The 27500-nt window shown below is 39.1% G+C and overlaps 1 protein-coding gene and 1 long non-coding RNA gene across 2 annotated transcripts in view; one reads left to right on the top strand and one right to left on the bottom strand.

The window, feature by feature from the left end:
- LOC135109134 (uncharacterized) overlaps window positions 1-27500 on the bottom strand; it is a 110841-nt gene that overhangs the window by 58199 nt on the left and 25142 nt on the right. The window lies entirely within an intron of this gene.
- Window positions 18180-27500, top strand: part of LOC135109133 (uncharacterized) — a 130400-nt gene continuing 121079 nt past the window's right edge. Inside the window, exon 1 of the mRNA XM_064020222.1 lies at window positions 18180-18240. Within this exon, the coding sequence (XP_063876292.1) occupies window positions 18186-18240 (55 nt within the window). The 5' untranslated portion in view covers window positions 18180-18185. The remainder of the gene's footprint in view (window positions 18241-27500) is intronic.

Raw genomic sequence — 27500 nt, 5'->3', positions numbered from 1 at the left:
GGGGAGGAGAGAGGGAGAGAGGAGGAGAAATGCCAAGATGGAGAGAGAGCGAGAGAGAGCGAGAGGAAAGCTGTCGGCTGGAGGAAAGACGAAAGAGGAATGTGAATATGAGGAGGAGGAGGAGGAGGAGGAGGAGGAGGAGGAGGGGGGAAATTTGCGTAGATAAGGTAAAGGATGAAAACATGGACAAGGAGAGAGAGAGAGAGAGAGAGAGAGAGAGAGAGAGAGAGAGAGAGAGAGAGAGAGAGAGAGAGAGAGAGAGAGAGAGAAATAACCAAAGGTACAGGAGAAAATGTGTGAATGTCAAAAGAAGAATACTAGAAAACAGAAAAATAGAAAACGGGAATAAACAAGGAAAAGGGGATGGAACGAAAAAAAAAACACTGGTAATCACAAAACTAGCGAACAGACACCCATCTCCCAACCACCCACCCACCCACACACACACACACACACACACACGGATAATCGGAGAGACAAACAGACAGGCAGATATAGACGATCAAACAGAGGGGCAACTAAAAAAAAAAAAAAAAAAAGTTATGAGTAAACAGATTAGTTGAAAGGGGCATGCAGACAGACAGACAAGACAGACAAGACAGACAGACAGACAGACAGACAGACAACACAATTCGCTAACCATTTCCTTGCCACGTCAATTGAGAACGTAAATAATTCATGTTGTTTTCTCTTTGTTTTATTTCGCTCGTATCCACAGGGAGATTTTGAGATTGGAAAGTCGACGTTTGTATTGCGCGGGTTTAAAGAGGCCTACTTCGAATTTCATATCTTTGGCTGGCCCTAGAGGTGTTTTTGTCAAGGTCCATTTTGTAGCAATCTGATTTTGAAATGTGCCCCCCAGTTTATTCATTAGTGTTTGGTTAGGAGTGTGCTCTTTTTTGTGACCTTTCTGTGTGTGTGTGTGTGTGTGTGTGTGTGTGTGTGTGTGTGTGTGTGTGTGTGTGTGTGTGTGTGTGTGTGTGTGTGTGTGTGTGTGTGTGTGTGTGTGTGTGTGTGTGTGTGTGTGTGTGTGTGTGTGTGTGTGTGTCCTGCCTTCCTCTCTTTTTTTTTTTTGTAATTACTCTCATTGATCATTATGTTGGTCGACTTTTTTTTTATATAGAGAAAAGAATCATAATTATAACAAGTCATTTTATAAGAAAAATTTAAATATTACATCTTTACATATGAAGAAGGAACAATATTATGGCAGTTAGTTTTGATGAGTGAAAAATCTAATTAAAAATGTATAAGTAAAAAGTGTTAATTAATTTTACTGAAAAAAAAAAAAAACGAAACGAAGATAAAAATGCTCAATAACGTAAAATAAAAAAAAAGTCAGTCTAGCATTTAATTGGAAAAATAAACACTTACAGAAAAAAAAAGTTAATTTGGTAGACTTCAACATTTAGTAGAAAAAAAAAACTGAACACAAATGCTTAATAGAAAAATGTATATTATGTAGGTGCAATTAAAAAAAAAAAAAACATAAATTTTCATATAGCTAATAAAAAAGTTAAGATTGGTTAAGTGTTAAGTGTTCAGTAAAGAAGAAGAAGGTCCAAACCCTTCACAAGACAAAAGAAACTAAGATTAAAACAGTGAGTTAAGTTTAGCGTAGTTTAGCGATTCTGTTGAAGCAGAGCACAAACATTCCTTTCTCTGCGGGGCTGGGAGGCTCAGGCGTGCGGTGTTAGGCGGCTTGTGGGGACTTAAGCCATTCACTTTCAGCAAGGAGGAGCCACGCACGCATAAAGCAAGTCTCTAGAAGGTAGGCAGTCTGATTTAGGCATTCATTTGTTTGTGTTTCCTTCAGCTTATTTATTACCGCAGTTTTGTAAGCCTTAGGTTGTGAGGAGGGTTTCTTCGCAGTGGTATTCAATTTCGTAGCTTTTTTTGTCTCTCTGTGTTATCTTCTCTCCACTTCCTTGTTGGTTCTCTGTCTGTAATTTTCCATTCAAGATGTTAAGTTTGTATGCTTTTTCCTTCTAAGGTTTGGGAAGTCAAATATTTCTTCCTTTTTTTTTTTACATTCTCTCTCTCTCTCTCTCTCTCTCTCTCTCTCTCTCTCTCTCTCTCTCTCTCTCTCTCTCTCTCTCTCTCTCTCTCTCTCTTTTCAGTTGTTTAAATTTACTCTGTTAAAAACAGCATAGAATTTAGGAATATTTCTTTCTTTTCTTCCTTTGGTGGGAAAGACATTCAATTTTGTGTGTATATTCTCTCTCTCTCTCTCTCTCTCTCTCTCTCTCTCTCTCTCTCTCTCTCTCTCTCTCTCTCTCTCTCTCTCTCTCTCTCTCTCTCTCTCTCTCTCTCTCCCGTTTGTTTCTCTGCTTACTTATTCAGTCCGTAATTTTACAGAATTGAAGTCAGTATGAGATTTACGAATGTTTTCTTTCCTTATTTTCTTCTTTTTTGAGTGTGACAGAAATTCAAATTTGGTCCCCCTTGTCTCCACGCGCTCTCTCTCTCTCTCTCTCTCTCTCTCTCTCTCTCTCTCTCTCTCTCTCTCTAGTATAGTCTTACAAGCCTTTCCCACTTTTCTAGAATGATCAGATTTGTGGAAAACTTTTTTATAGTCTTAACTACTTAGAAAATTAGCTTTCCACTTTCTAATAGTCTTATTGGGTCTTTTTTCCGGCGCCTACTCGATGTAAGAATTTTTTTTTCCCTCTATCTTTCTTTTTCTCATTTTCTTTTCCGTGGAGATGCTGAGCTCTGGAGTCCAGAAACTTTTAGTACTGATAACGGTGGTAGGCTGGTAGAGGCTGTGTCTTGGGTGGTGGTGGTGGTGGTGGCGGTGGTGGTGGTCCTGGTGGTGGTGGTAGTGGTGGTGGTAATGATGTTAGTTTGGAGTTGTCTTTTCTTTCTTTCTTTCTCTCTTTCTTTCCACTTCATTCATGCTCTTACTCTTTTCTATTTCTCCTCCTCCTCCTCCTCCTATTTCTACTCCTTTCCCATTTGTCTTCTCAATTTTTTTTTATTATTATTATTATAGTTTTTTTCCTCCTTACATTTTTCTTTTTCTTCTTTTTCTTCTTCTTCTTCTTTCCTGTTTTCTTCTCAATTTTTCTTATTATTATTATAGTTTTTTCCTTACATTTTTCCTCTTCTTCTTCATATTATTATTATTATTATTATCATTATTATTATTATTATTATTATTATTAATCTTATTATTATCATTATTATTAATATCATTATTATTATTATTATCATCATTATCATTATTATATCATTATCATTACCATCATTATTATTATTATTATTATCATTATCACCGCAATTTCTTTCTTTATCTTCTACATCTGCTCTCCTTTATCTTAATCTTTTATAGCAGTTGTTTTCCAATCTTCCTAACTTTCTTTATTGATTTTTTTACTATTACTACTACCACCACCACAAACCACCACCACCGTTTTCCAGTCTCCCTAATTTTCTTTATTGATTTTTTTTTCACTACCACTACCACCACCACCACCACCACCACCACCACAAACAGCAACACTTCCGACCAACTCTATCAAAACAAACAAATTTCCTCAATCTCCTCATCTCAGCTTCCTTCCCTTCCCCCTTCCCTAAGAGAGCAGCTCCTTGCCACGCGGGGACCACAGGTGACTCCGGCTCAATTAATTAGCGGCAGGTAAAACAAAGGTGTGATTAATGAAGCAGGTATAATGGCCTTCCACCATTAGCTTCTCTCTCCATTTCCTCTGCCTTCCTATCTCGTGGGTGATTCTCTCTCTCTCTCTCTCTCTCTCTCTCTCTCTCTCTCTCTCTCTCTCTCTCTCTCTCTCTCTCTCTCGTGTGTGTGTGTGTTGTCAGAGAGAGAGAGAGAGAGAGAGAGAGAGAGAGAGAGAGAGAGAGAGAGAGAGAGAGAGAGAGAGAGAGAGAGAGAGAGAGAGAGAGAGAGAGAGAGAGAGAGAGAGAGAGAGAGAGAGAGAGAGAGAGAGAGAGAGAGAGAGAGAGAGAGAGAGAGAGAGAAAAAAAAAAAAAACGGACAAGGAAAAAAATTAAGACAGACAGACAGAAAAGAGACACAGAAAAGACAGACAGACAGACAGACAGACAGACAGACAGACAGACAGACAGACACAGACAGACAGACGGACGATGAAAAATAAGTAAACAAAAATCCGTCAGCAAGATGGACAAAAAATAAAAACACGGGGAAAAAATAACTTGGGCCTGGCAGGAGAAAAAACTTGACCGTAAAAGGGTCAATTGAATAATAAGGAGGAAAAAACAAGATGCCGGGGAAAAACATTGGGGAAAAAATACGGAAAAAAATAAGAAAGTAAGAAGGAAAGAATGAAAATGTAAAACTAAAATATGTGCACTGGAAAGCTTGAAAGAGAGAGAGAGAGAGAGAGAGAGAGAGAGAGAGAGAGAGAGAGAGAGAGAGAGAGAGAGAGAGAGAGAGAGAGAGAGAGAGAGAGAGAGAGATCAAAGACCAAGACAAGCACAAAGAGAGGGAAGGAAAAGGGTGAGGGGAAAGGAAGGGAAATGGAAACAAAAATAAAGTAAAAAAAAAAAAAAGGAAGATAAAAATAAGGAAATGTGTCAGGTACCAATTAGTTTTTTTTTTCCCCTCTCGTCTAACCTTGTGATTCCCGGCAACAAGTTTTTTTTTCCTATTTTTTTTCCCAAATGGCCAAGGTTTTAAAGGAGACAAGGTTGGAGGAGGAGGAGGAGGAGGAGGAGGACAGGAAATTTCACTTACTCTCACTTATATTCTGTATTTGCTGAGTTAACTGCAGGTTTCCCTCCTCACACTCCCTCACTGCGACAGACTCTCTCTTCTCAACCCTCTGTCCATCTCATTAATGCAAGAGTTAACCAATACATTCACTCTTTGAACTCTGGAGCACTCTGCCTGTTTTTGTTTTTCCTCTTCCTATGGCGTGAATGCCAAAATGTTTCTAGGATTCACTTAGGAATGTTTAGAAATTACTTGGCACCTTAAACATCGCATTATTTTTCCCCCATCTTTTTATCTTTTCTTTTCTTTTAATTTTTTCTCTTTTTCATATTTTACAATTTCCGGAGCGGTAACTTAGCACTTTTTCGCCAAATTTGTGCCGCTGGTTGGTCTCCACGTGAAAATAAAAGAAAAAGATAAATAAATAAATAATCAAAAAGTAAAATAATTAATAAGGATAAAAATAAAATAAATGAAACAGATAAACAAATGAACAATAAATCAATAACAACAACCAAAAAGTAAAATAATGAATAATGATAAAAACAAAATAAATGAAATAAATAAATAAGTGAATAATAAACCAATAACAAACAAAATAATAATAATAACAATAATAATAATAATAATAATAATAATAATAATAATAATAATAATAACAACAACAACAACAACAACAACAACAACAACAACAACAAATAATAATAATAACAAACAATAATAACACAAGAGACACACACCACATTACCCAGAGTTCAAACAAGCCTACATGCATTTACACACACACACACACACACACACACACACACACACACACACACACACACACACACATATGTACGTACATGTGGATAATTATGACACGTGATACACACATCAAATAAACAGACTCCCGCTGGTGGAAAATTAATACACACACACACACACACACACACACACACACACACACACACACACACACACACACACACACACACACACACACACACACACACACACACACACCACGCCTCTCTATAGCCGGAGGTGCCCAAATGTAAATGTACTGAAATGTAATATCCTGTAATTTTTAATATGTATGATTTGAATTTGTATCCGATGATTTTGTAATTGTTTTGATGGCAACTGGAACGTAAGAGTGAGGTGCGGGGAATTTGAAAGCACGAATTATATATATGGGGGGTGGAGGAAATGGTGTTTATTAAAGGATAAGAAGTGTGCGTGACCTTTGAAAAACCAGTGACTTCAGTAAAGAGCGAAAAATTAAGATGTCTAAGTACGATGATGATAACAAGAACATTAATAATAGTAATAATAAAAATAATAATGATACAATCTTTAGTCACTGATTTTAGTATGATAAATAAAGAAAAGGTGTATATTCTAGAAAATCATAAGAAAAAAAAACTTAATAATCATTAATATTTAAGAAGAAAAAAAACGCAATAAAAACACCCATTAATATTAATCAATCATAAAAAAAAGTATGCAAACTAACAAGTGAATGAATAATTTTGGAAATCATACAAAAAAAAAAAAACGTAACGTGAATGATAATCGATTTTAATGACATGAGAAAAAAAACAGACACACACATACACATAAAAACATCCACAATAGTAAATAAGAAAACAATGACAAACAACCCTCTGAAAACAATGAAGAACAATCCCCTTCCTACATAACACACGTCCTGACCATCACCAACAGTCTCCTATGAACTGTAATCCCTGCGTACGCCTCCAGGTCACCCCATCTCCTCTCCGCCGTCCCCAGGAAATGTTTACCTGACCTGCCTACCTGCCCTTCACCTGGCCTGCCTACCTGCCCTTCTAATTAAACTTTCGTAAGCCATCCTCTGCAAGGCTCTCTCAAATAATTCTGTTTCCGCCTTTGATGCACGGGGAGGTTCAGGTAATTAGGTACAGATAACTTTATAACTTTTCTTTAACATGTTCTACCGTCCCATATTTCCATGGTTGTGTTCATTTTATCTAATTCTTTACTCATTTCATTGATTCATTGATTGATTAACTGATTCATTGGTAAGGTACAAGCACTTTTTCCCTTCTTTTTTTTTTTTTTTGTGAGCTTATGACGCAGCAAGTAAAAAAAAAATCAATATTATTAAAAGCCTTAAGAAAGAAATACATTATCCAAATTAAAAAGTATGGCCGATGAGTGTTATTAGACTGTTTGTTGCTCTTTATGAAATTTACCATAGACGTTGTTTTTTTTTTTTCAATTTACTTATTTTACCTATTTATCCTCCATTTTTATGCATTGAGGAGTGTTTCAAGACTGTATATTAGAAAGTTGTAGTATGTTTATTAAATTTACCGTACAAATATAGTTTGGCTTCGACTAATCTAATTTAATCTAGCTTTTTTTTGTGTGTGCGCGTGTGTGCGTGTGTGCGTGTATTGAGTTTACGTGGTTCTGTATCAAATTCACTTTGGAAACATAGCTTGGTTTTCATTTATTCATGTATTTTACCTTTATTTATTTATTCTTATTTGTTTTATTTATTTATATTTTATTTATTTATTCCTTATTTACTAATTTTTATATATTTTTTTTTGTTTATATTTTATTTATTTATTTATTCATTTATTTATTTTTTTTTTTTGTGTGTGTGTATCAGAGAGACGTCACCACAACACCACTTCTAAGTCTGCAGGTCATGTCAGCCACGCCAAGGTCACCAGTTGTTTATTTACATCAGTCCCTCTTGCAGTATCTTTAACCTTACCCATCTTCCTTAACTAGAGTAACCTAACTAACTGTCCCAGAGAGGTATTAAAGTTACCGCCCAGTTTAAGTCAGTTTGGCTTAAAGAAAAGTCAATTAGTACAAACTTCAAGCCTCTTTTTTTTATGGTTAAGCTGCAGAACCTTTAACACGCAACCTTCTTCTGCCCTGAGTTACGAGGAGGAGGAGGAGGAGGAGGAGGAGGAGGAGGAGGAGGAGGAGGAGGAGGAGAAAAAGAAAAAGAAAAGAAGAAAAATAAAGAAGAAAAAGAAAAGGGAGGAGGAGAAAGAGAAGGAGAAGGAAAAAGGAAGAAAAAGAAAAAGGACAGCAACAATATGAAAATGATGATGATGATGATAGAAGAAAAAAAAACAGCAGCAACAACAACAACAACAAAATGAAGAAGAACAAGAACAAAGAAAAGAACAAGAAAAATAACAAAAACAAGAAAACAGGAACAAAAAAAAACAAGAAAAAGAAAAAGAAAAAAGAAACAAGAAAATAACAAGAACAACAAACAAGAGGAAGAGGAAGAGGAAGAGGAAGAGGCAGAGGCTTCATGACCCAGGCTACATCAGTGACAAAGCAGCCCCATACCTCACCACGCCAACGTATAAAGACTACAATTTCTCCTCCTTGGTGTTCGTTCCCTCCTCCACATTACACATCTTATCTCCTCCCCGCCAGGACAGCTTCGATAAATTACCAAGTTATGAACACCCTTTTTCACCCTCGCCTCGCTGCTCACCTTAACCAGCAGGGCCTCCACACTTCCCTGTAAATCTCTAAATAGTTGACTCAAACGTACACAGTAACAGTGCTTAACCTTTTCACTGGCATACATTCGTTTCCCACAATCCCTTACAATTTTTTAAGACACATTTTTGTACTAAAGCATGTTAAATATTCCTGGAGCCTACACTATACAGAATTGATCTTTTATTATCTCTTTTTACTCTATCTATGCAGTAAAAGGGTTGTTAGTCTAGAGGTTATTCATGTGTTATACGAGTGTTTCTTGTGTATGGTGGTAGTTTAGTTTGTGCTGATTATTTTTTGGGGTTTTATGTAATGGTTCTGATTTCTTAAGATTTTTTTCTTAATTTATTACCTGCGATTGGTTTTTTCTTCCTCATTTCATTCTCTACTACATTTTTCTTCTTCATTCACTAAGATTAAAATTTCTTCGTATGATTAACTTTCTTTCCTATGAATAAATTTTCTTCCTTCCTTCCCTCCTTCCTTCGGTAAGATTTCCTTCTATCTTCCTTCGTATGACTGACTACCTTTCCTTCCTTCATTATTTCGTACGGATAAATTTCTTTCAAGCCTTCCTTCCTTCTTTTTGAGATTAAATTCTCTTTCCTTTCTTCTTAAAAGTAACTTTCCTTTCCTCTCCCAAATACATTTCCTTTTTCTTCTTCATACGAGTAACATTTCAAGAGTAACCTTCCTTCCTCTTTCGACGAGTAAGTCCCCTTCATTATTCCTTTAAGTAACTCTCTTTCTTCCTTTCACATAAACTTTCCTTCCCTCGTTCTTTCAAATAAATGTCCTTTCTTTTCTTCGTATGAGTAAGTTTGTACGAGTAACCTTCCTTCTCTTTCCCCACGAGCTTCCATTCTTCCCATACGTAATCCTCCTTTCTTTTTTTTTTTTTAAACGGTAACTTTCCTTCCCTCTTTCTTTCAATTTTTTTTTCTTCATGCGAGTAACTTTCTTTTTACGAATAACCTTCCTTCTTTCTCCCACCAGTAAGTCTACCCCATTCTGCCTGTTAGTAACTCTCCTTTCTTCCTACGAGCAACTTCTCCACCGCCCTTTCCTCTCAATCATAAAGTCTTTCCCTGCGTCGCCAAGTTCCTTCATTTGCTTCTCCCTACCAACTGCCACTTCAGCCTCGCCTTCTGCTGCCTCTCGCTGCCCTTCACTGGCAAACTTTGGAGCCTTGGTGTCTTGTTAATTCCCTTCCTTGTCCTCACTCACTCTTCCTTGTCCCGCCTCACTCCTCTTCCTTGTCCTTCCTCACTCCTTTTCCTTGTTTCCTTCCTTTTAGACACTATTTTTGTTCTAAGCTCTCCTAAATATTTCTGCAGCGTAAAAAGACATAATTAGCCTTCTGTTGTCCTTCTTTTCCCTCCTTTGTCTCTATGCAAGCAGTTTTTACAGTGCTAGTGTTCGTATTCAAAACGCTTTGCACTCTCACCACGACTATTTTCAAAGGCCAAAGGGATAGTTAGCCAGGTTCCAGTGTTTCTCCTGTTAATGTTAAAAATTTGTTAATCTGTCACTTAGATCATGGAAACATCCTTGAAAAACCGTACAACTTTAACTAGAGTTTAAAGAAGTGCGGTGCAGGAGCGTTTCAGAATATGGTCCTAGGGAAGGTTAAGGAAGGACAAACATAAAGAGAAATGTGTAGGGATTATACGGATACTTCTGGGACTTATCCGTATTCATTCTTTCTCTTTATGTTGGTCTTTACTGCTAGGTATGGTGAGGTGAGGTGAGGTGAGGTGAGGTGAGGTGAGGTAAGGTGAGGTGAGGTAAGGTAAGATTAGAGTGCTTATATTATGTTATGTTATGTTGGGTTAAGTTAGAAGTGTTAGGTTAGGTTAGATTAGAAGTGTTAATATGCATTTTATTTTATTTTATGTTTTTATTCTTTTTTTTTTATTATTAGAAGATTATGTGAAAGTTGTTTTTCTGGCTTTATTTTCAAATAGAATTTTAGTTGAATTAATTATGTTTTTTTTTTGTTGTCCTATTGTGATGTTATTTCTATATTTTTTTTGTTTGGAAATATTGTCCATTAACCATAATAATAATAATAATAATAATAATAATAATAATAATAATAATAATAATAATAATAATAATAATAATAATAATAATAATAATCTCTCTCTCTCTCTCTCTCTCTCTCTCTCTCTCTCTCTCTCTCTCTCTCTCTCTCTCTCTCTCTCTCTCTCTCTCTCTCTCCAATACTATTTGCCGAGTCAGCATCTCTCAGCAAACAGTAATTGTTGACTCGCTGCCTTAAAGTTACTCTCCAATACAAATGCTATTTATGTGGCCACTAAAGCGATACATTGCACGGGGGAATGTTTAAAGTACGTTTGGTTCCCTCAGCTTCACATTAGAGGGTTCCAGTGTTGCTCTTCACCATACAAGCAAAACAGTGAGGACTCTGAATGATTTGTTGGGCGTTTTCTTAATCGCGTTTCGTTTCACTGACTCTAGCATGGAAATTTCACACTCTGAGGATACGCGGACATGGTAACACTGCCAATGACATGCTCCCGCCCGCTGATTGGCACAAATATTCACGCTTTTTATTTATTTTTTATTTTTATTTTTACGGGTGTTTGGCAACCTGACTTTATATTTCTATCTAAAGTTTTACTCACTTACAAGTAAAGAGGGATTTGATGCGAATATACTTACGTAAGAAAAATAAAACTTGAATATTTGGGAACGGCATTGGTTAACGGCGGTGGTGCCAGGCTCGCTTGGCCTCACCTGGTGAACTTAATGTGCCGGAGTCGGTGGAGGAGAGAACAGGCCCAAGTGCAATTGTGATATGGAGTCGAGTTGCTTTCTCTACTCTATCACCTTGTTTATAATTTTTCCCCAACTCTTTCACTGCGATACAAAACGATTAACAGCACAAGAATTAATGTATGAAATCTTTATGAGCATCTACAGCAAAGAAAAAGGATTAAAAGGAAGAGATTTTGCAATTTGTCAGTTTAACGACTGGAAGAGACTGTGGAGTAAGTAAAGATGTCTCAAAACAGCTGGTACTTAAGGAATGATGCACCAAATAGCAGTGAAAGCATTAATCCTTAAAAAAAAAAATGAAATAAAAACATATCTCCCTATACATTATAAAAACAGCTTTCAAGATTAAAGAACCATAACTCTTGAGAAAAAAAAATCCTCAGTGCTATGGAAAGAAGTCCTTCTAACCACGACCATCACTCCAAACCTTGACTTACTTACACTTTACCGCTACTTAACATCTCCACGCGATCCTACACCATGGTAGTGAATCATGACCACTTAATTCGAAGCTTCACAACCCTTCCCCTGTGTTGTCATATACTACACGTTTCACTTCATTAAACTCCTCATCTTTCATCTATTACTACACACGGCGCACTCTCTCTCTCTCTCTCTCTCTCTCTCTCTCTCTCTCTCTCTCTCTCTCTCTCTCTCTCTCTCTCTCTCTGTCAGGAAACTTCCCCAAAAGTTTTACTGGACTTGTGACTCCCAATGCTAGGATCTCTGACGGGGAGCAGAGAGAGAGAGAGAGAGAGAGAGAGAGAGAGAGAGAGAGAGAGAGAGAGAGAGAGAGAGAGAGAGAGAGAGAGAGAGAGATTACATGTTTAATCTATTTGTTGAGAAAAATTTTAATACATTATACAAACATATGCTTCTCTCTCTCTCTCTCTCTCTCTCTCTCTCTCTCTCTCTCTCTCTCTCTCTCTCTCTCTCTCTCTCTCTCTCTCTCTCTCTCTATCCTGTAGTCTATGTTTGCACTGTATGATGCATAAACTTAATTTCACTTAGTACCATAACTACTGGAAAAGGAGGAGGAGGAGGAGGAGGAGGAGGAGGAGGAGGAGGAGGAGGAGGAGGAGGAGGAGGAGGAAAGAGCAAGAAATGAAGGAAGAATTTTTTCGTATAAGGAAACTTTCTTCTTTAGTCATCTGGCACACCATTACTTCCACTTACCCTCCTCCTCCTCCTCCTCCTCCTCCTCCTCCTCCTCCTTGCATTCATCAGGCGAGGGAGAGGCAGGCGAGGCAGGCACAGGTGTAATCAATCAGCAAAGCGCAGGTGAGCCCGTTAATGATTCACTCAGGTATTTTCAGAGTAACTAAACGCACGACGAAGAAATGAGGAACTATGCTGATGAGAGAGAGAGAGAGAGAGAGAGAGAGAGAGAGAGAGAGAGAGAGAGAGAGAGAGAGAGAGAGAGAGAGAGAGAGAGAGAGAGAGAGAGAGAGAGAGAGAGAGTAATCAGGGCGCACGAAGTAATAACGTTGCAGATCCTCGTGAAAAATGAAAAATTATAATTTGATGAAGGAGGAAAAATTATGCTCTCTTTTCTTGGGTCATGTCTTCCTATCGTGTGTGTGTGTGTGTGTGTGTGTGTGTGTGTGTGTGTGTGTGTGTGTGTGTGTGTGTGTGTGTGTGTGTGTGTGTGTAGAACGTACCAATGAACGATCACAATTATAATGGCAACATTTTTACTCACACACACACACACACACACACACACACACACGATAGGAAAACATGCCATATTAAGCTTTGAGAGAGAGAGAGAGAGAGAGAGAGAGAGAGAGAGAGAGAGAGAGAGAGAGAGAGAGAGAGAGAGAGAGAGAGAGAGAGAGAGAGAGAGAGAGAGAGAGAGAGAGAGTACTAAGCGGGATATTAAATTTATCTGGGAATTAGAAAATGAACTTGACATGAAAAGGAAAACTAAAAACCTATAAAAGTTGAAGATCTCAAAGGCATTAAAAAGGAGGGGAAAAAAGTTATGACCACTCAATGACATCCTTTTTTCTTACGAGTAATTAGATTAACGACAAAAAGGAGCTTGTGAGCCTCTACTCTCTCTCTCTCTCTCTCTCTCTCTCTCTCTCTCTCTCTCTCTCTCTCTCTCTCTCTCTCGTATCGACCTCTCTCGTACTTTGTTTCTCTTGTATTGTCTTTTTATCGTGTTTTATCTTCTATCATCTCCTCTTGCTCTATTATCTTCTTTCTTAGCCTCTCCTGTCTTGTTCTATCTCATTATATTCTTTGCTATCTTTTCTTATCCTCTTCTATTTTATCTTTTTATCTTCCATCCTCTGCTCTACTTTTCTATATTCCACTCTCTCTCTCTCTCTCTCTCTCTCTCTCTCTCTCTCTCTCTCTCTCTCTCTCTCTCTCTCTCTCTCTCTCTCTCAAGCTTAATAAGGCGAGTCAGACGGAAGGAAATAATGTGCTTTATTAACAAAAATCTTCAGTGTGCAGCAACGGACGTTAGCAACAGCATCAGCATCACCACCACCACCACCACCACCACCACCACCACCACCAAGACATCACTTATATAACGCATTACTTTGGTTCACTACACAACAGCAAATTCTAACTCACTGAAGGGAGAAATGTAAAACTGATCGTGTATTCTTAAATTCCTCACATTATTACTATTCTTTTCTACGCTTGTAACGCGCATGGATGTTCGTTAAGTTGACGGCAGAAACGGAAAATTGATTCTTTATTGCAAGTGCCGCATGATATCGCTGTTCCTTTTTAAATTCTAGCAACGTGGGTGAAGAATATTCGTGTTATGCTGAAAAGAGAAATGCAAAACTCTTTATTCTCAAGTTTCTATCACAGTATTTTTTTCCCCCTGTGCTAGAATGTGCGTGAATATTCGTTGTGCTGAAGGTAGAAATGCAAAATCAATTCTTTATTATTAAGTTCCTCATATTATCACTTTTCTTTCTCTATATACTAGCAATGGGCATGCACTGACTCTGTGTTTAAAGTTCTTCATACAATCGCTATACTTTGAAATGGAAGTAATGCGCGTGGCTCTTCCTTATGTTTAAAACCAAAAAATGTAAAATCAATTCTTTATTCTAAGGTTTTCATGCTACCACTAATCTTTTTCAAATCTAATAATGCTAATCTTCAGTTGTAGTAATGTGGATGTATTCGTTATGATCAAGGGAGAATACAAAACTGCTTCTGCATTCCAAGTTTCTCATGCTATTAAACTTTTTTTTTATTAATACTAGAAATGCTGATGAATTTACGTTACGTTGAAGAGAGAAATGCAAAAGTGGTTGTTTATTTTCATACTATTACAACATACTGTACCTCGTTATAATTCAAGTAATGTGGGTGAATACTCGTTACGTTGAAGATGGATGGTGGAGCACAGGCCGGTATGCTTCAATTCCACTGTTCTCTCATTAGGATTCATATCAAAGGCCACTGAGATGATTAGTATGCTTCTTACGTGAATTTTTTTTGTTTCCCTTTGAATGTACATAATCCCTGTTAACCCTTTCACTACCAGATAACTTTCTCCATAATTAACTTCATGTTCTCGTTTCTTAAATAGTTCTGTAATCTAAAACAAAATCTACCAAGTTTTTCTCTCTCTCCCTTTGAATGTACATAATCCTTAACCCTTTCACTACCAGATAATTTTCTCCATGATTAACTCCATGCTTTCGTTTCTTAAAAATAATTCTGTAATCTAAAACAAAATCTACCATTCTCTATTTTTGTGTGTCTTTGCAGATAAATTTTCACATGGCTCTGATTATTAACTAAACATGATCTGAGGAGTAACAGTCAAATTATTACTAGAATCATAGATACACTCTTCCAAAATGCCAGTGACTTCCATTAGCCACTGTGAAAAGCACTAATCCACAAACGGGGAATATAGCATAGAAGATAATGGGGTAAGGTAGAATATGATTAAAAAAAAAAAAAAAAGAGGGAAAAGAACAGCATGACATAGAACAAAGTAAGAAAGGATAGAATAGAATACGCTAAGATGGTACAAGACATTAAAGGGTAAGATGTGATATAAAAAGACACGAGTAAACGAGAAAATGAAAAAAAAAAAAAAAAGAAAAGAATAACATGAGATAGAAGAAAGGGACAAGAAACGAAAGGAAAGGATAGAAAAGAATACGATAAGATAGTGCAGGACAGTAGAAGATGAGACATGATAGAAGAGGAAACAAGAAAACAAACAAAAAAGGGTGTGAGGTCGATACGAAAAAAGGTCTAAACTTAGTCTAAGGAATGCAGACCAACGACAATGATATGAAACTTTGGAACATCAACGATAATTAAAGGTTTATTTGCGTAGAGAGAGAGAGAGAGAGAGAGAGAGAGAGAGAGAGAGAGAGAGAGAGAGAGAGAGAGAGAGAGAGAGAGAGAGAGAGAGAGAGAGAGAGAGAGAGAGAGAGAGAGAGAGAGAGGCACGTTAGTTACCTTCTTTACAACTTTTTTAAATTATCCTTCGTAACTTCGACTCTGTTCAACGTCGTGTATCGAGCACGTTCCTTATGGACACCAAATTACTCGTATTCTGATTCCTTTCAAATTACGTGAAGGTCCAAAAGAAGAAAGATTATCAAAGACTGTGTTAGTGGAGCTCCATAGAAAATCTGATTCCCTTCCAATTCCTACAAGTCTAAAGAGGAAAGAATATCAAAGGCTGGGAATGTTGAGCTCCATAGAATAAAAAAAAAAATAGGGCTTGTATCTTAAAAATATGAAAGAACATCAAAGAATTCATAAACGTCAAAGTTATCAAAGACTACTTCCCTTTATTTTACGATACGATACGATACGAGAGAGAGAGAGAGAGAGAGAGAGAGAGAGAGAGAGAGAGAGAGAGAGAGAGAGAGAGAGAGAGAGAGAGAGAGAGAGAGAGAGAGAGAGAGAGAGAGAGAGAGAGAGAGAGAAATATATGCATCATGAAAAACGAAGAATTCATAAGGGATAAACGAGACCAATCAGAACTCGATGAACGCGACGTCACCAAAGGCCACAATTTTTCCCCCCTCAGCTGAAAAGGTAATCTCCATAAAAACAAAAGTGATACGCTAAAAAAAAAAAAAGCCTGAAAAATCAAAGAATTCCCGAAGGTACGAGTGTTGAAGTGCCTGACCTACATACTTCCATTCCATCACACTCGGGAGAGGGAGAGAGAGAGAGAGAGAGAGGGGGGAAAGAGAGAGTGAGAAAGAGAGAGCATGAAACGAAAACGAAGTGAGAGTGAAGCGTAAAACTAAACGTCACGATGAATGTCTGCCTGTACCCACCTCTCCTCCTTCAGTTGTGAGGTAAAACTGAGTGACTCTTAACCCTCAGTCAGATCTTGCTGTGCTATACTGAGGTAAAAATATATATACGCTAAAAACTCTGCCGCCATCTCTCCCTGGATACTCACTTCAATTGGAATCTGATGCTTTATTTATTTATTTATTTTTTCTCTTCGTGTCAGGTTACGTGTTTACATTTAAGTTTATAAAAGTGGCTTACTTGTGTTTATAAGGGATTAAGAGGATTATTAGGGATTACAGGGAATTATAAATGATTACAAATGGCTTCTTATAATACACTGGAGGAATTACAAGGAATTATAGAGGCTTTAGAGGATTATTAGGGATTACAGGAAGTTATAAAGGATTACAAAGGATTTCTTGAAAGTCATTAGAGATTATAAGGGATTAAGATGATTATTGAGGATTACAAGGAGTTATAAAGGATTAGAAGGAATTACAAAGGATTACAAAGTATTTCTCAGAAGATATTAAAGGAAAATCACAGGAAATCATTAGGGATTACAGGTATTTACAGCATTACAGAGGATTTCTTAAAAGGGATTATGAAGGATTCCCTCAACTTTCTCTCTCTCTCTCTCTCTCTCTCTCTCTCTCTCTCTCTCTCTCTCTCTCTCTCTCTCTCTCTCTCTCTCTCTCTCTCTCTCTCTCTCTCACTTACTCCCTCCCACACACTCTGTTCTCTCTCTCTCTCTTCTCTCACTCGCGTCCTTCACACCCCTTTTGTTTTCTCTCTCTTTTCTCACTTCCTCACATCCCCTCTGTCCTGCCTCTCTTCTCTCACTCCTCACTTTCCCTCTGCCGCTCTCTCTCTCTCTCTCTCTCTCTCTCTCTCTCTCTCTCTCTCTCTCTCTCTCTCTCTCTCTCTCTCTCTCTCTCATTTAAGCAACCCACTGGTGGTTTATCAAGAGATGGCTATTTCCTGTGTGTGTGTGTGTGTGTGTGTGTGTGTGTGTGTGTGTGTGTGTGTGTGTGTGTGTGTGTGTGTGTGTGTGTGTGTGTGTGTGTGTGTGTGTGTGTGTGTGTGTGTGTGTGTGTGTGTGTGTGTGTGTGTGTGTGTGTGTGTGTGTGTGTGTGTGTGTGTGTGTTGCCATGCATTTACCTGTCTCAGATGACCCACAGGTGAAATGTAAACGTAAATGTCTGCAGTTCCTAATGTGTCTGCAGTTCCTGTGTCTGTTTGTGTCTGTGCTTCGTTGCTTGTCAGTCTGGCTGAGAATGTGCGTCTCCGTGTGTGTGTGTGTGTGTGTGTGTGTGTGTGTGTGTGTGTGTGTGTGTGTGTGTGTGTGTGTGTGTGTGTGTGTGTGTGTGTGTGTGTGTGTGTGTGTGTGTGTGTGTGTGTGTGTGTGTGTGTGTGTGTGTCTGGCTAATTGTTTGTCTACCTGTGTGTATGTGTGCGTTTCTCTCTCTCTCTCTCTCTCTCTCTCTCTCTCTCTCTCTCTCTCTCTCTCTCTCTCTCTCTCTCTCTCTCTCTCTCTCTCTCTCTCTCTCTCCCCTACCAATCTACGTACATTCACATTTCTCTATCTTCACTCTCCCTTTGATATTTATAGAACCAAGATTAAACGAGAGGGAGGAGGTAACAGGAATCAAACAAGAAATCTCAACTTCTCCCTCCCACCCACTCTCTCTCTCTCTCTCTCTCTCTCTCTCTCTCTCTCTCTCTCTCTCTCTCTCTCTCTCTCTCTCTCTCTCTCTCTCTCTCTCCCAGACTAAGTGGCTCCCTGATTGATTGCCAGCGCGACACGACTAAACGTCCAGCCAGACAGATCACACCATTACCTCACCCCCACCTCCCGTGTTCCCGAGTCCCGCAGCGCCCCTAACTGTCTCCTCCTTTCTTGCAGGGAATGCCACCGCCCGGCCGTGTTTCGCTGGCCGGCGTCCTCACCTGCCTCGTGTTAGGTAAGTGCCGAGGCTGCGATGGGGAATGAGCAGCAGTAAGGGATGGAAGGAAGAGGGTGTTGGTAATTTATGTGGGAGATGTGGGAGGGACAGATAGAGGAACGAAAGAAAGGGATGTTTCTCTCTCTCTCTCTCTCTCTCTCTCTCTCTCTCTCTCTCTCTCTCTCTCTCTCTCTCTCTCTCTCTCTCTCTCTCTCTCTCTCTCTCTCTCTCTCTCTCTCTCTCTCTCTCTCTCTCTCCGTGGCCGTGAATGGGACTGAGTAGCGGTAAGGAGTGGAAAGAAGAGGGTGCAGGGAATGAGTGTAGGAGCTGTGGAAGGGACGAATAGGGGAACGAGAGATGAACGAAAGAGAGAGATGTGGTTCTTTTTTTTTACTCTCTCTCTCTCTCTCTCTCTCTCTCTCTCTCTCTCTCTCTCTCTCTCTCTCTGAGTCTACAGTAAGAAGTGGAAAGAGGAGGGTGAAGGAAACGTAGGTACCTGGGAACCGTGGAAAGGACGAAACAGGGGTAACGAAAGAAAGAGATGCAGTTCTTTTTTCCTCTCTCTCTCTCTCTCTCTCTCTCTCTCTCTCTCTCTCTCTCTCTCTCTCTCTCTCTCTCTCTCTCTCTCTCTCTCCAAGGTTGCAATGGGTAGTGAGCACAGCGGTAAGGAGTTGAAAGAGGAGGGTGCTGGAAGGAATGTTTACGTAGGTATTGTGGAATGGACGAACAGGGGAACGAAAGAAATACATCGACTTTTACCTTCCAAGTGATTCACGAGTACTAGTTGTGGTCTCAGGATTAAATGGATAATTAGACACAATTCTAGGGGTGAGTTAAGGGACGCGGTTCAAGGGGAATGCATGAGAGAGAGAGAAACAGAGAAAGAGACAAAAGGACAAAGGAGAGTAAAGACAAGAAGGAAGGGGAATGTTAACAGAAGGAGACACAGATTGTTGTAAAGAGATTCATGATAACTGTCTACATCTAGTTACGGTTTTAGGTTAAGATGTGTAATGGTTAGCAAAGGGAGGGATAAGTGGAGGGAGAGGAAGAAGACGGTAAGTGGAGATGTAAGCGAGGGAAAATATGTAAAAAAAGAAGAGAACAGAAAGGAAAGGAGGAAGCACAGTAAGGACAAGAAGAGGAAGGAGGATTAGGGGAGTAAATGGAGTAGAGAAAAGGATGGATTGGCGTGTAAAGAAGAACAAGAGATAAAAAAGACGGAATAGAAAGGAAAGAAAGAAGCACGGCAAGGGGGAAAGGGAAGAGGATTAAAGGACTAAATGCAGGAGACAGAAAGGGAAAGGAGTATAAAGGAAAGAAGTAAGAAAAAAGGTGTTCTACGAAGGAAGAGAATAAGTGGAGACGTATTAGTGGATAAGGACGGAATAGAAAGGAAAGGAAGAAACAGTAGGAACAATGAAAAGGAGGATGGATAAAGAAGTAAATGCAGGAGAAAAAGAAAGGGATATTAGAATAAAGGAAAGAGTAAGAGAGAGAAAAAAACACTTCTATAGAGGAAGAGGATAAGTGGAGAAGAAACACAGTAGGAACAAGGAAAGGAAGAAGGAGTAAATGAGTAAATGCAGTAAAGGAAGGAATTAGATAGTAAAGGAGAGTAAGAGGAAAAAAGTGACTTGTAAAGAGGAATAGGATAAGTGGAGAAGAAGAAACACTGGAAGAACAAACAAACAAAGAAGGAATAAATGAATAAAAGCAGCAGACAGAAAGGAAGGAAGGGAAAGGAAAGCAAAGGAGAGTAAGGGAAAAAAAAAATGACTGCTCTAAGGAGATCAATGACTGTCAAGGGAATTGGCTGGCGCTGCTGATGAATGGAATGAGAGCAACACTTTTTCACGGCGGCCGAAGAGCGCTGAGGGGGAAACACGGGGAAGAAAGGTGGATTGAAGGCGACTTTTTTTAACACGGGGGGAAGAAAGTGTAGGTAATACAGCATCCACCACAGCCGTTTTACAGTTTTTGGACTTAATTTAGTGGAGAAAAAGTGGATTTACGGTGAATTAAAACGGTGAATTTTTTAATAGAAAGGAAAGAAGTGTAGGTTAGGACAGTATCTACCACAGCTATTTTAGGATTTAATTTAGGGTACATAGTCCTGTTTTGCGGTGGCTTTTTATAGGGAGAGAAGGACAGGGTGACTTAACAGCAAGAAGCGTAGGTTAGCATGGCTTCTACAAGATCTAATTTAGGAGAGAAAAGGGTGGGTTCAGGGAGAGTTTTTAAAGGGAGAGGAGTGCAAGTTAAGACAGCATGTACGGCAAGGGTTTCAGGATTTAATTTAGAGGAGATAATGCTGCTCTGGAATGACTTTTTGATTGGGAGGGAAGAAGTGTAGGTTAAGACAGCATCTAGAACTATTTTAGAACCTAATTTCGAGGAGAATAAGGCGATTTTTACAGGAAGAGAAAGAGTATAGCTTATGACATCTACGAGGACTGTTTTAGAGCATAATTTAAGGGAGAAAATTGTTTTGGGTGACTTTTAATGGTCGGGGAAAGCACTGAGTTAGGGACACTGAAGGGGAGGAAACTGTTTTAGGGTTTAATTAAGAGGAGATAGTGCTGTTTTGCGGTGACTCTTTGATTGGGAAGGAAGAAGCATAGGTTAGGACAGCATCTATAACTGTTTTAGGAAATAATTTTGAGGAGAATAAGGGGATTTTTACAGGAAGAGAAAGTATAGGTTATAACATCTACGAGGAGAAAATTGTTCTGAGTGACTTTTAATGGTTGAGGAAAGTACTGAGTTAGGGACACTGAAGGGGAGGAAACTGTCTTCTTCACACATCTACGTGAACATTCTAGACGTAATTGAGGTGAGGAAAAAAAAAAAGTTCAAGTCTAGAGGAAAGAAGTGATTTTTGTGATACCTATTACAAGAAGTGTTTGGTTTTAATTAAGGGAACAAAAGGATAGTGTTTTTTTGGACGATTTTAGAAGTTTTTAATTCACAGCAAGATTCTAACTCCTCATGAAAAAGAGAATGCGTGTTCTTTTAGGTGAATTTTGTAAGAATTACCTAACCTAACATTAATTTGCTCATTTACTCAATTTATGTACTTATCTATTTATTTTATTTATTTATTTATTTTTTTTTTGCCTGTGCGTTCATGTTACAGGTATTGTATTTTCAAGAGAGAGAGAGAGAGAGAGAGAGAGAGAGAGAGAGAGAGAGAGAGAGAGAGAGAGAGAGAGAGAGAGAGAGAGAGAGAGAGAGAGAGAGAGAGAGAGAGAGAGAGAGAGAGAGAGAGAGAGAGAGAGAGAGAGGTAATGGTCAGTTCCGACATATGTGGTTATTTATGATAAACTGAGTCTGGTTCAATTCCCGCTGGTCTTAAGCTATTTGTTGCGCACGAATATCAATTCTCTCTCTCTCTCTCTCTCTCTCTCTCTCTCTCTCTCTCTCTCTCTCTCTCTCTCTCTCTCTGACTAATTTCAACTTTCAGTAAAAAAGTAATTTAAAGTGTTAGAACATCAGGTGCCTAAAATTTAAACAGCATGTTGGACGAAAAATGGACAGTGAGTAATTGAAACTGAGTGAACGAGGGATTGAGTGAATGAATGAATGAATGAGTGAATGAGTGAATTAGTGAGTAAATGGGATAAAGCGAATGAGGGATTGAGTGAGCGAGTGAGTGAGTGAGTGAGTGAGTGAGTGAGTTAAAAGATTAGTACGTGAACGAGTGAACGAGTGAAAGAGGGAGTGAAAAAGTGAGAAAGTAAACTAGTGAGTAAGCGGGAGACTGAAAAAACAGAGTGTGTGTGTGTAGTGAGTATCTAAACCTGTGAACTATCCTACTACTACTCCACCACCATCATCACCACCACTATCACCATAACCATTACCACCACCACCACCACCATTACTCAGAAAGGAGACGAGGCACACCTGACATCGACGACAAAAAGAAAAAAAAAATCTATGTTCACCCATGTCGAGAAAGAATATAAATGACCCATAATTTGTGCAATCTGTTCCTGAATCACACGTGCGCCATTCTTCTCTCCTCAGTGCAGGCGTCACGGGACACAATTCCGCCATTAACGAACAGATAAAGGCGAAACACATAGTGGAAGACTTTTTTTTTTTCATCTCACATTTCTCTATTCTTCTAGACATAAGGGAAAAAAAGATTGATTAATAAAGAACTGGGGAAAGCGAAATATATTGGAACTTTTTTTTTTTTGCATAGAATCGCGTACATTTACTCTTCCTGTTTTCTAGACGTGACGAAACATTTTTTTTTCCTAACCAAATGGGGGAGTGGTGAAATGCATTAGTGTTTTTTTTTTTTTAAAGTAAAGGCAAGAAGGAACAGACAGATAAAGGCGAAAAACTCACAATGGAAGACAGGTTTTTAAATAAGATCATGTGCAATCTTCTCATTTCTCCATTCTTCATACATAACCAAACACGATTTTCATCAAGAACGAACGACGATGCACATGTTGGATTTTTATCATTTTTATTTATTTATTTATTTATTTTTCTTTTTTTAATAACTATGTGCATTACCATTTTCTTTATTCTTTACGCCAGGACACGAGGAATCACACAAATTTATCAAGGAAGAGCAGAGAGAGGTGAAGCAGACTGACAGACGTGCTTTTTGAAGTGAATCATGTACAACTCTCATTTCTCTATTCTTTCAATTTCTCTATTCTTTCAGTCACGACGCAACACGATTTGATCAAGAACGAACGGGGACAGGTGGATGATATTGGCAGTTTTATTCTTCTTCTCTTTTTTTCATAGAATCATGTGCATTACGCTCATTTCTATTCTTCAGGGATGAGGAAACACTTTATCAATTACGAAATGGAGACAGGTGAAACATATTGGCAGAATCTCTCTCTCTCTCTCTCTCTCTCTCTCTCTCTCTCTCTCTCTCTCTCTCTCTCTCTCTCTCTCTCTCTCTCTCTAGGCCATTATTTTGACTGTACTCGTACATTAGAGGACAGCTGAGATACCAGAGTCGGATAATTACCAACAAAACGCATATATTTTTTTTTCGACAGTTCAATGTATTAAGAGATATATTTACCTCGGCATTCCCATACATATTTTTCAGCCTGATTTGAGCAATATTATAATTCCTTTTGTTACCTTATATGAGTCGTTCTTATTTTCGTAGCTTTCTCTGCCTTGTTAGTATGAAATTAATATAAAAAGGGAGATTATTTTATTCTTTTCGAAATTACTCGTTGCTTCAGAAATACAAGAGAGATTATTACAAGTTAGTTTCAGATTTTTTTACGTGATGTTTAAAAAAAAAATTGTGATTATTATTGGATATCCACATTATTTTACAGGATTATATAGTCTATTACTGTTAAAACCGAGAGAGAGAGAGAGAGAGAGAGAGAGAGAGAGAGAGAGAGAGAGAGAGAGAGAGAGAGAGAGAGAGAGAGAGAGAGAGAGAGAGAGAGAGAGATTGCTACACACACACACACACACACACACACACACACACACACACACACACACACACACACACACACACACACACACACGTTAAAGTTTTTGTGGGTCAAACACCAAACACTGGAAACACCAAACAGGAACTTTTTTTTTTTTTTGCAACACTACTCGCTAAACAAAGTGAAGGGGAGTATTTTACAGGAGTTATTTCAGTGGTTAGTTTCAGAAGCATCGAGTCACGAGAGAGAGAGAGAGAGAGAGAGAGAGAGAGAGAGAGAGAGAGAGAGAGAGAGAGAGAGAGAGAGAGAGAGAGAGAGAGAGAGAGAGAGAGAGAGAGAGAGAGAGAAGGGGGGAGGAGGTGCTGGGGAGGGAAAAAGTCACGAGGGGTATAAAAAAAAAAGAGGAAAAGTCACGATAAAAAAAAAAGCTACGGAAAATTTTAAGTCACGGAAAACAATAATAATAATAATAATAGAATAAATAAATAAGACATATCCCTCAGCTTTCCAAATACCAAACAACACATATTCTTCTATTACCTACGAAATTTTAATCATGACAAAAAAAAAAAAACGAAAAAAAAAATTAAGCTTCTCCATACAAAACAATACACATTTCTTTACTTTTCATCAGTGTAGTGTCACTTTATCGATCGGCTTCGTTATGAATAAGCTGTAGTTCTGCTGTCAATCTCTCCCCGGGGCGTAGAGAGTGTTAAGCCGTAAATAAAGGGAAGGTGGTAAGGCTTAAGCTGAAAATGATGGGTGTGTGAGGAGGAGGAGGAGGAGGAGGAGGAGGAGGAGGAGGAGGAGGAGGAGGAGGAGGAGGAGGAGGAGGAGGAGGAGGAGAGGTCCCTTTATAACACACATCCGAGGTTATTTTGGCTAATCCTTTTACACAAGTCACGATTGCACCTCCCCACCTCCTCCACCTCCTCCTTCTACTCCTCTTTCTTTTTCATATTCCCCTCTTCCCTACCGTCGCTTTTTTTCCTCCATTCTTTCACTCACTCTTCGTAATTTTCCAGCAAGTCTTCCATCATTTCAATTCCACTTATTGCTGCGATGCCTTACACACACACACACACACACACACACACACACACACACACACACACACACACACACACACACACACTACAACAAACAAACACAAACACCACCAACAAACAGCACAAAACAAATAAAAACAACAAGAATAAAGGGGAAAAAAAATCAGCGTGCAGTGAACAGAGAAACTTTTTGTACTCACTATGCAGTAAAACACACAAACACACACACACACACACACACATACACACTTAACTCACACCGGCACCCCTCTCTCTCTCTCTCAGACACACAAGCACATGCAAATTCAACGCAAAACACAACACAGGTGCCAAACACAGGTGCGCGCCATCAGGTGTTATCGAGAGCCTCGCTGACACATGCCTGCATCTCCGTGCCAAAAATATAGACGCGAGGTAAAGGGTACGGGGAATAAAAAAAAATAGAAAAACAAAAACAAAACAGCAAAGAAGATGCAGCACAGAAGCGTGAGCCTGTGACACGTAAACAAACAGGCAGGTGAGAGGCAGCAGACAGGTAATCATCGCCGAGGTAAAGGTAGAAAGGAAGGATTGAAGGAAAGAAGGAAGGAAGGAAGGAAGGGAGCGTGAGTTGGAGGAAGGAAGAACAGGAGGAAGACAAGGGCAAAACAAGGAGGGAGGGAGAAAGGAAGGGAGGGAGGGAGGAAATGACAAAATGAGGGGGAAGCAAGAAGGAAGGAAAGGAAGATAGTGGGAGAAAGGAAGAAAGAGGAAAATCAAAGAGGAAGGAAGGAGAGAGAGAGAGAGAGAGAGAGAGAGAGAGAGAGAGAGAGAGAGAGAGAGAGAGAGAGAGAGAGAGAGAGAGAGAGAGAGAGAGAGAGAGAGAGAGAGAGAGAGAGAGAGAGAGAGAGAGAGAAACGGGAGAAGGGAAGCAGAAAGGGGGAAGAAAAAAGGTGAAAGCAGGAAGAAGGGAAGGAAAAGGAAAGAAGAAAGGAAGGAAAGAAATGAAAAAAAACGGCAGGAAGGAAGAAACGAAAGGGAACAAACAAGAAAGACAAATAATTAAGGAACAAAGATAGGAAGAGTGAATAGAAATAAAAAAAATATATATATATAAAAAATTGAAAGACCAAATTAAGAAAACACACAAGAAGAGAAGGAAGAACAGATCACCAAAAATAAGGAAGAAGCAAAACAAGAAAGGGGAAGTACGAAAGACCGATAAAAGATGGAAAACACAATCAATACACGCCAGAACAGAAAGAAAGAAGGAGGGAAGGAAGGAAAAGAGAGAAATATAAACACAGTAGCAGAGAGAGAGAGAGAGAGAGAGAGAGAGAGAGAGAGAGAGAGAGAGAGAGAGAGAGAGAGAGAGAGAGAGAGAGAGAGAGAGAGAGAGAGAGAGAGAGAGAGAGAGAGAGAGAGATAAAGGAGAGTGCAAAGCGAAGGGAAAGATTGGAGGAGAGCAAAGACAGGAGGAGAATAACACGAGAGAGGGAAAGAGGAAATGGAGAACTGAATGGAAGCAAGGGAGCGAAGAAAGGAAGAAGCAACGAAAGAAATAAAGAGAAATAACAAGAAAAAGATTAAAAAAAAAGGAAAGAATGAGAGAATGAGTGAATGAATGAAGGTTGGACATAAACACGAGGAGTAAGAGGAGAAAAAGATGAAGAGAGAAGGGAATGGAGAAAAAATTAGGAATGGAGGGAAGGAGGAAGGAATGGAGGGAGGAGAAAACATTCTTTTCTTGCACAAACAAGAGAAATTAGGTAAAAAATTTCCTCCTTCTCCTCTTTCTTCTTCCTCTCTTTCTCCTCCTCTTCTCTTCTTTTCTTTAATTTTTGTTTTTTTCATTTCTTTTTTTACGTGTTTCTTATCTTCCTGCGCTTCCTACTCCTTCTTTTCTCATTTTTTTCTCACCTGTTCTTCTCTTTTTTTTTTGTTCTTTTATTGTTTCTTCTCTTCCTGTACTTCCTACTTCTCCTACTCGCCCCCCCTCTCTCTCTCTCTCTCTCTCTCTCTCTCTCTCTCTCTCTCTCTCTCTCTCTCTCTCTCTCTCTCTCTCTCCTTCCTAGCTTTTTCTTTCTTTTCTCCTCCTCTTTCCTTCCCGTTTACCTCTTCATCTTCTACCACCACCACCACCACCACCACCAAACACGGATACACCAACAAGCAATGCATCCAGTTAATGACATTCCCGCTGGTGATATTAAATGTAAATGCACGGGAGAGATTCTCATTGACCCCTTTGGCATCCAGCGTTCTTTTATCGTCTCTCGCTAACAGGTCAGTGCCGGAGGAGGAGGAGGAGGAGCTTTTGGCTTCACATATGCGCTTCAAATGACGGCTTAATGTGTGTTAATTCAGGAGAGGAGACCCGGAAGGAAGGGACGGACGGAGAGTGACAGAGAGAGAAGGAAGGACAGGGAAAGGAAGGAGGGAAGGAGGGAAGGAGGGTAAGTAAAGGTACAGAGACACGGAAGGAGGGAGGGTGCGGAGGGTGACAGGGAGAGAAAGAGGGAAGGGAGGAAGAAGGGAGAAAAGTAAAGGAATAATGAATAGGAAGATTGCGTGAGGAAGGGACATAGGAAAGGGAGGAGGACAGGTAAAGGAAGGAGGGAGGGTACGGAGGGAGGCAGGGAGAGAGATGGAAGGGAGGAAGATGGGGAGGAAGGGAGAGGAAGAAAAGGGATATAGAGAGGAAGATGAGTGAATGACTGCCTAATGTGTTAATAAAGAAGAGAGACAAAAGGAAGGAAAGAAGGGAGATAAGAGAAAAAGAAGGGAGAGAAGGAAGGGAGAAGGG

The sequence above is a fragment of the Scylla paramamosain genome, chromosome 18 (genome assembly GCF_035594125.1).
Source record: "Scylla paramamosain isolate STU-SP2022 chromosome 18, ASM3559412v1, whole genome shotgun sequence".
In the NCBI taxonomy this organism is placed as follows: Eukaryota; Metazoa; Arthropoda; class Malacostraca; order Decapoda; family Portunidae; genus Scylla; species Scylla paramamosain.
The sequence above is the reverse complement of the archived record's forward strand: the minus strand, read 5'-3'. Positions and strand labels throughout refer to the sequence as shown.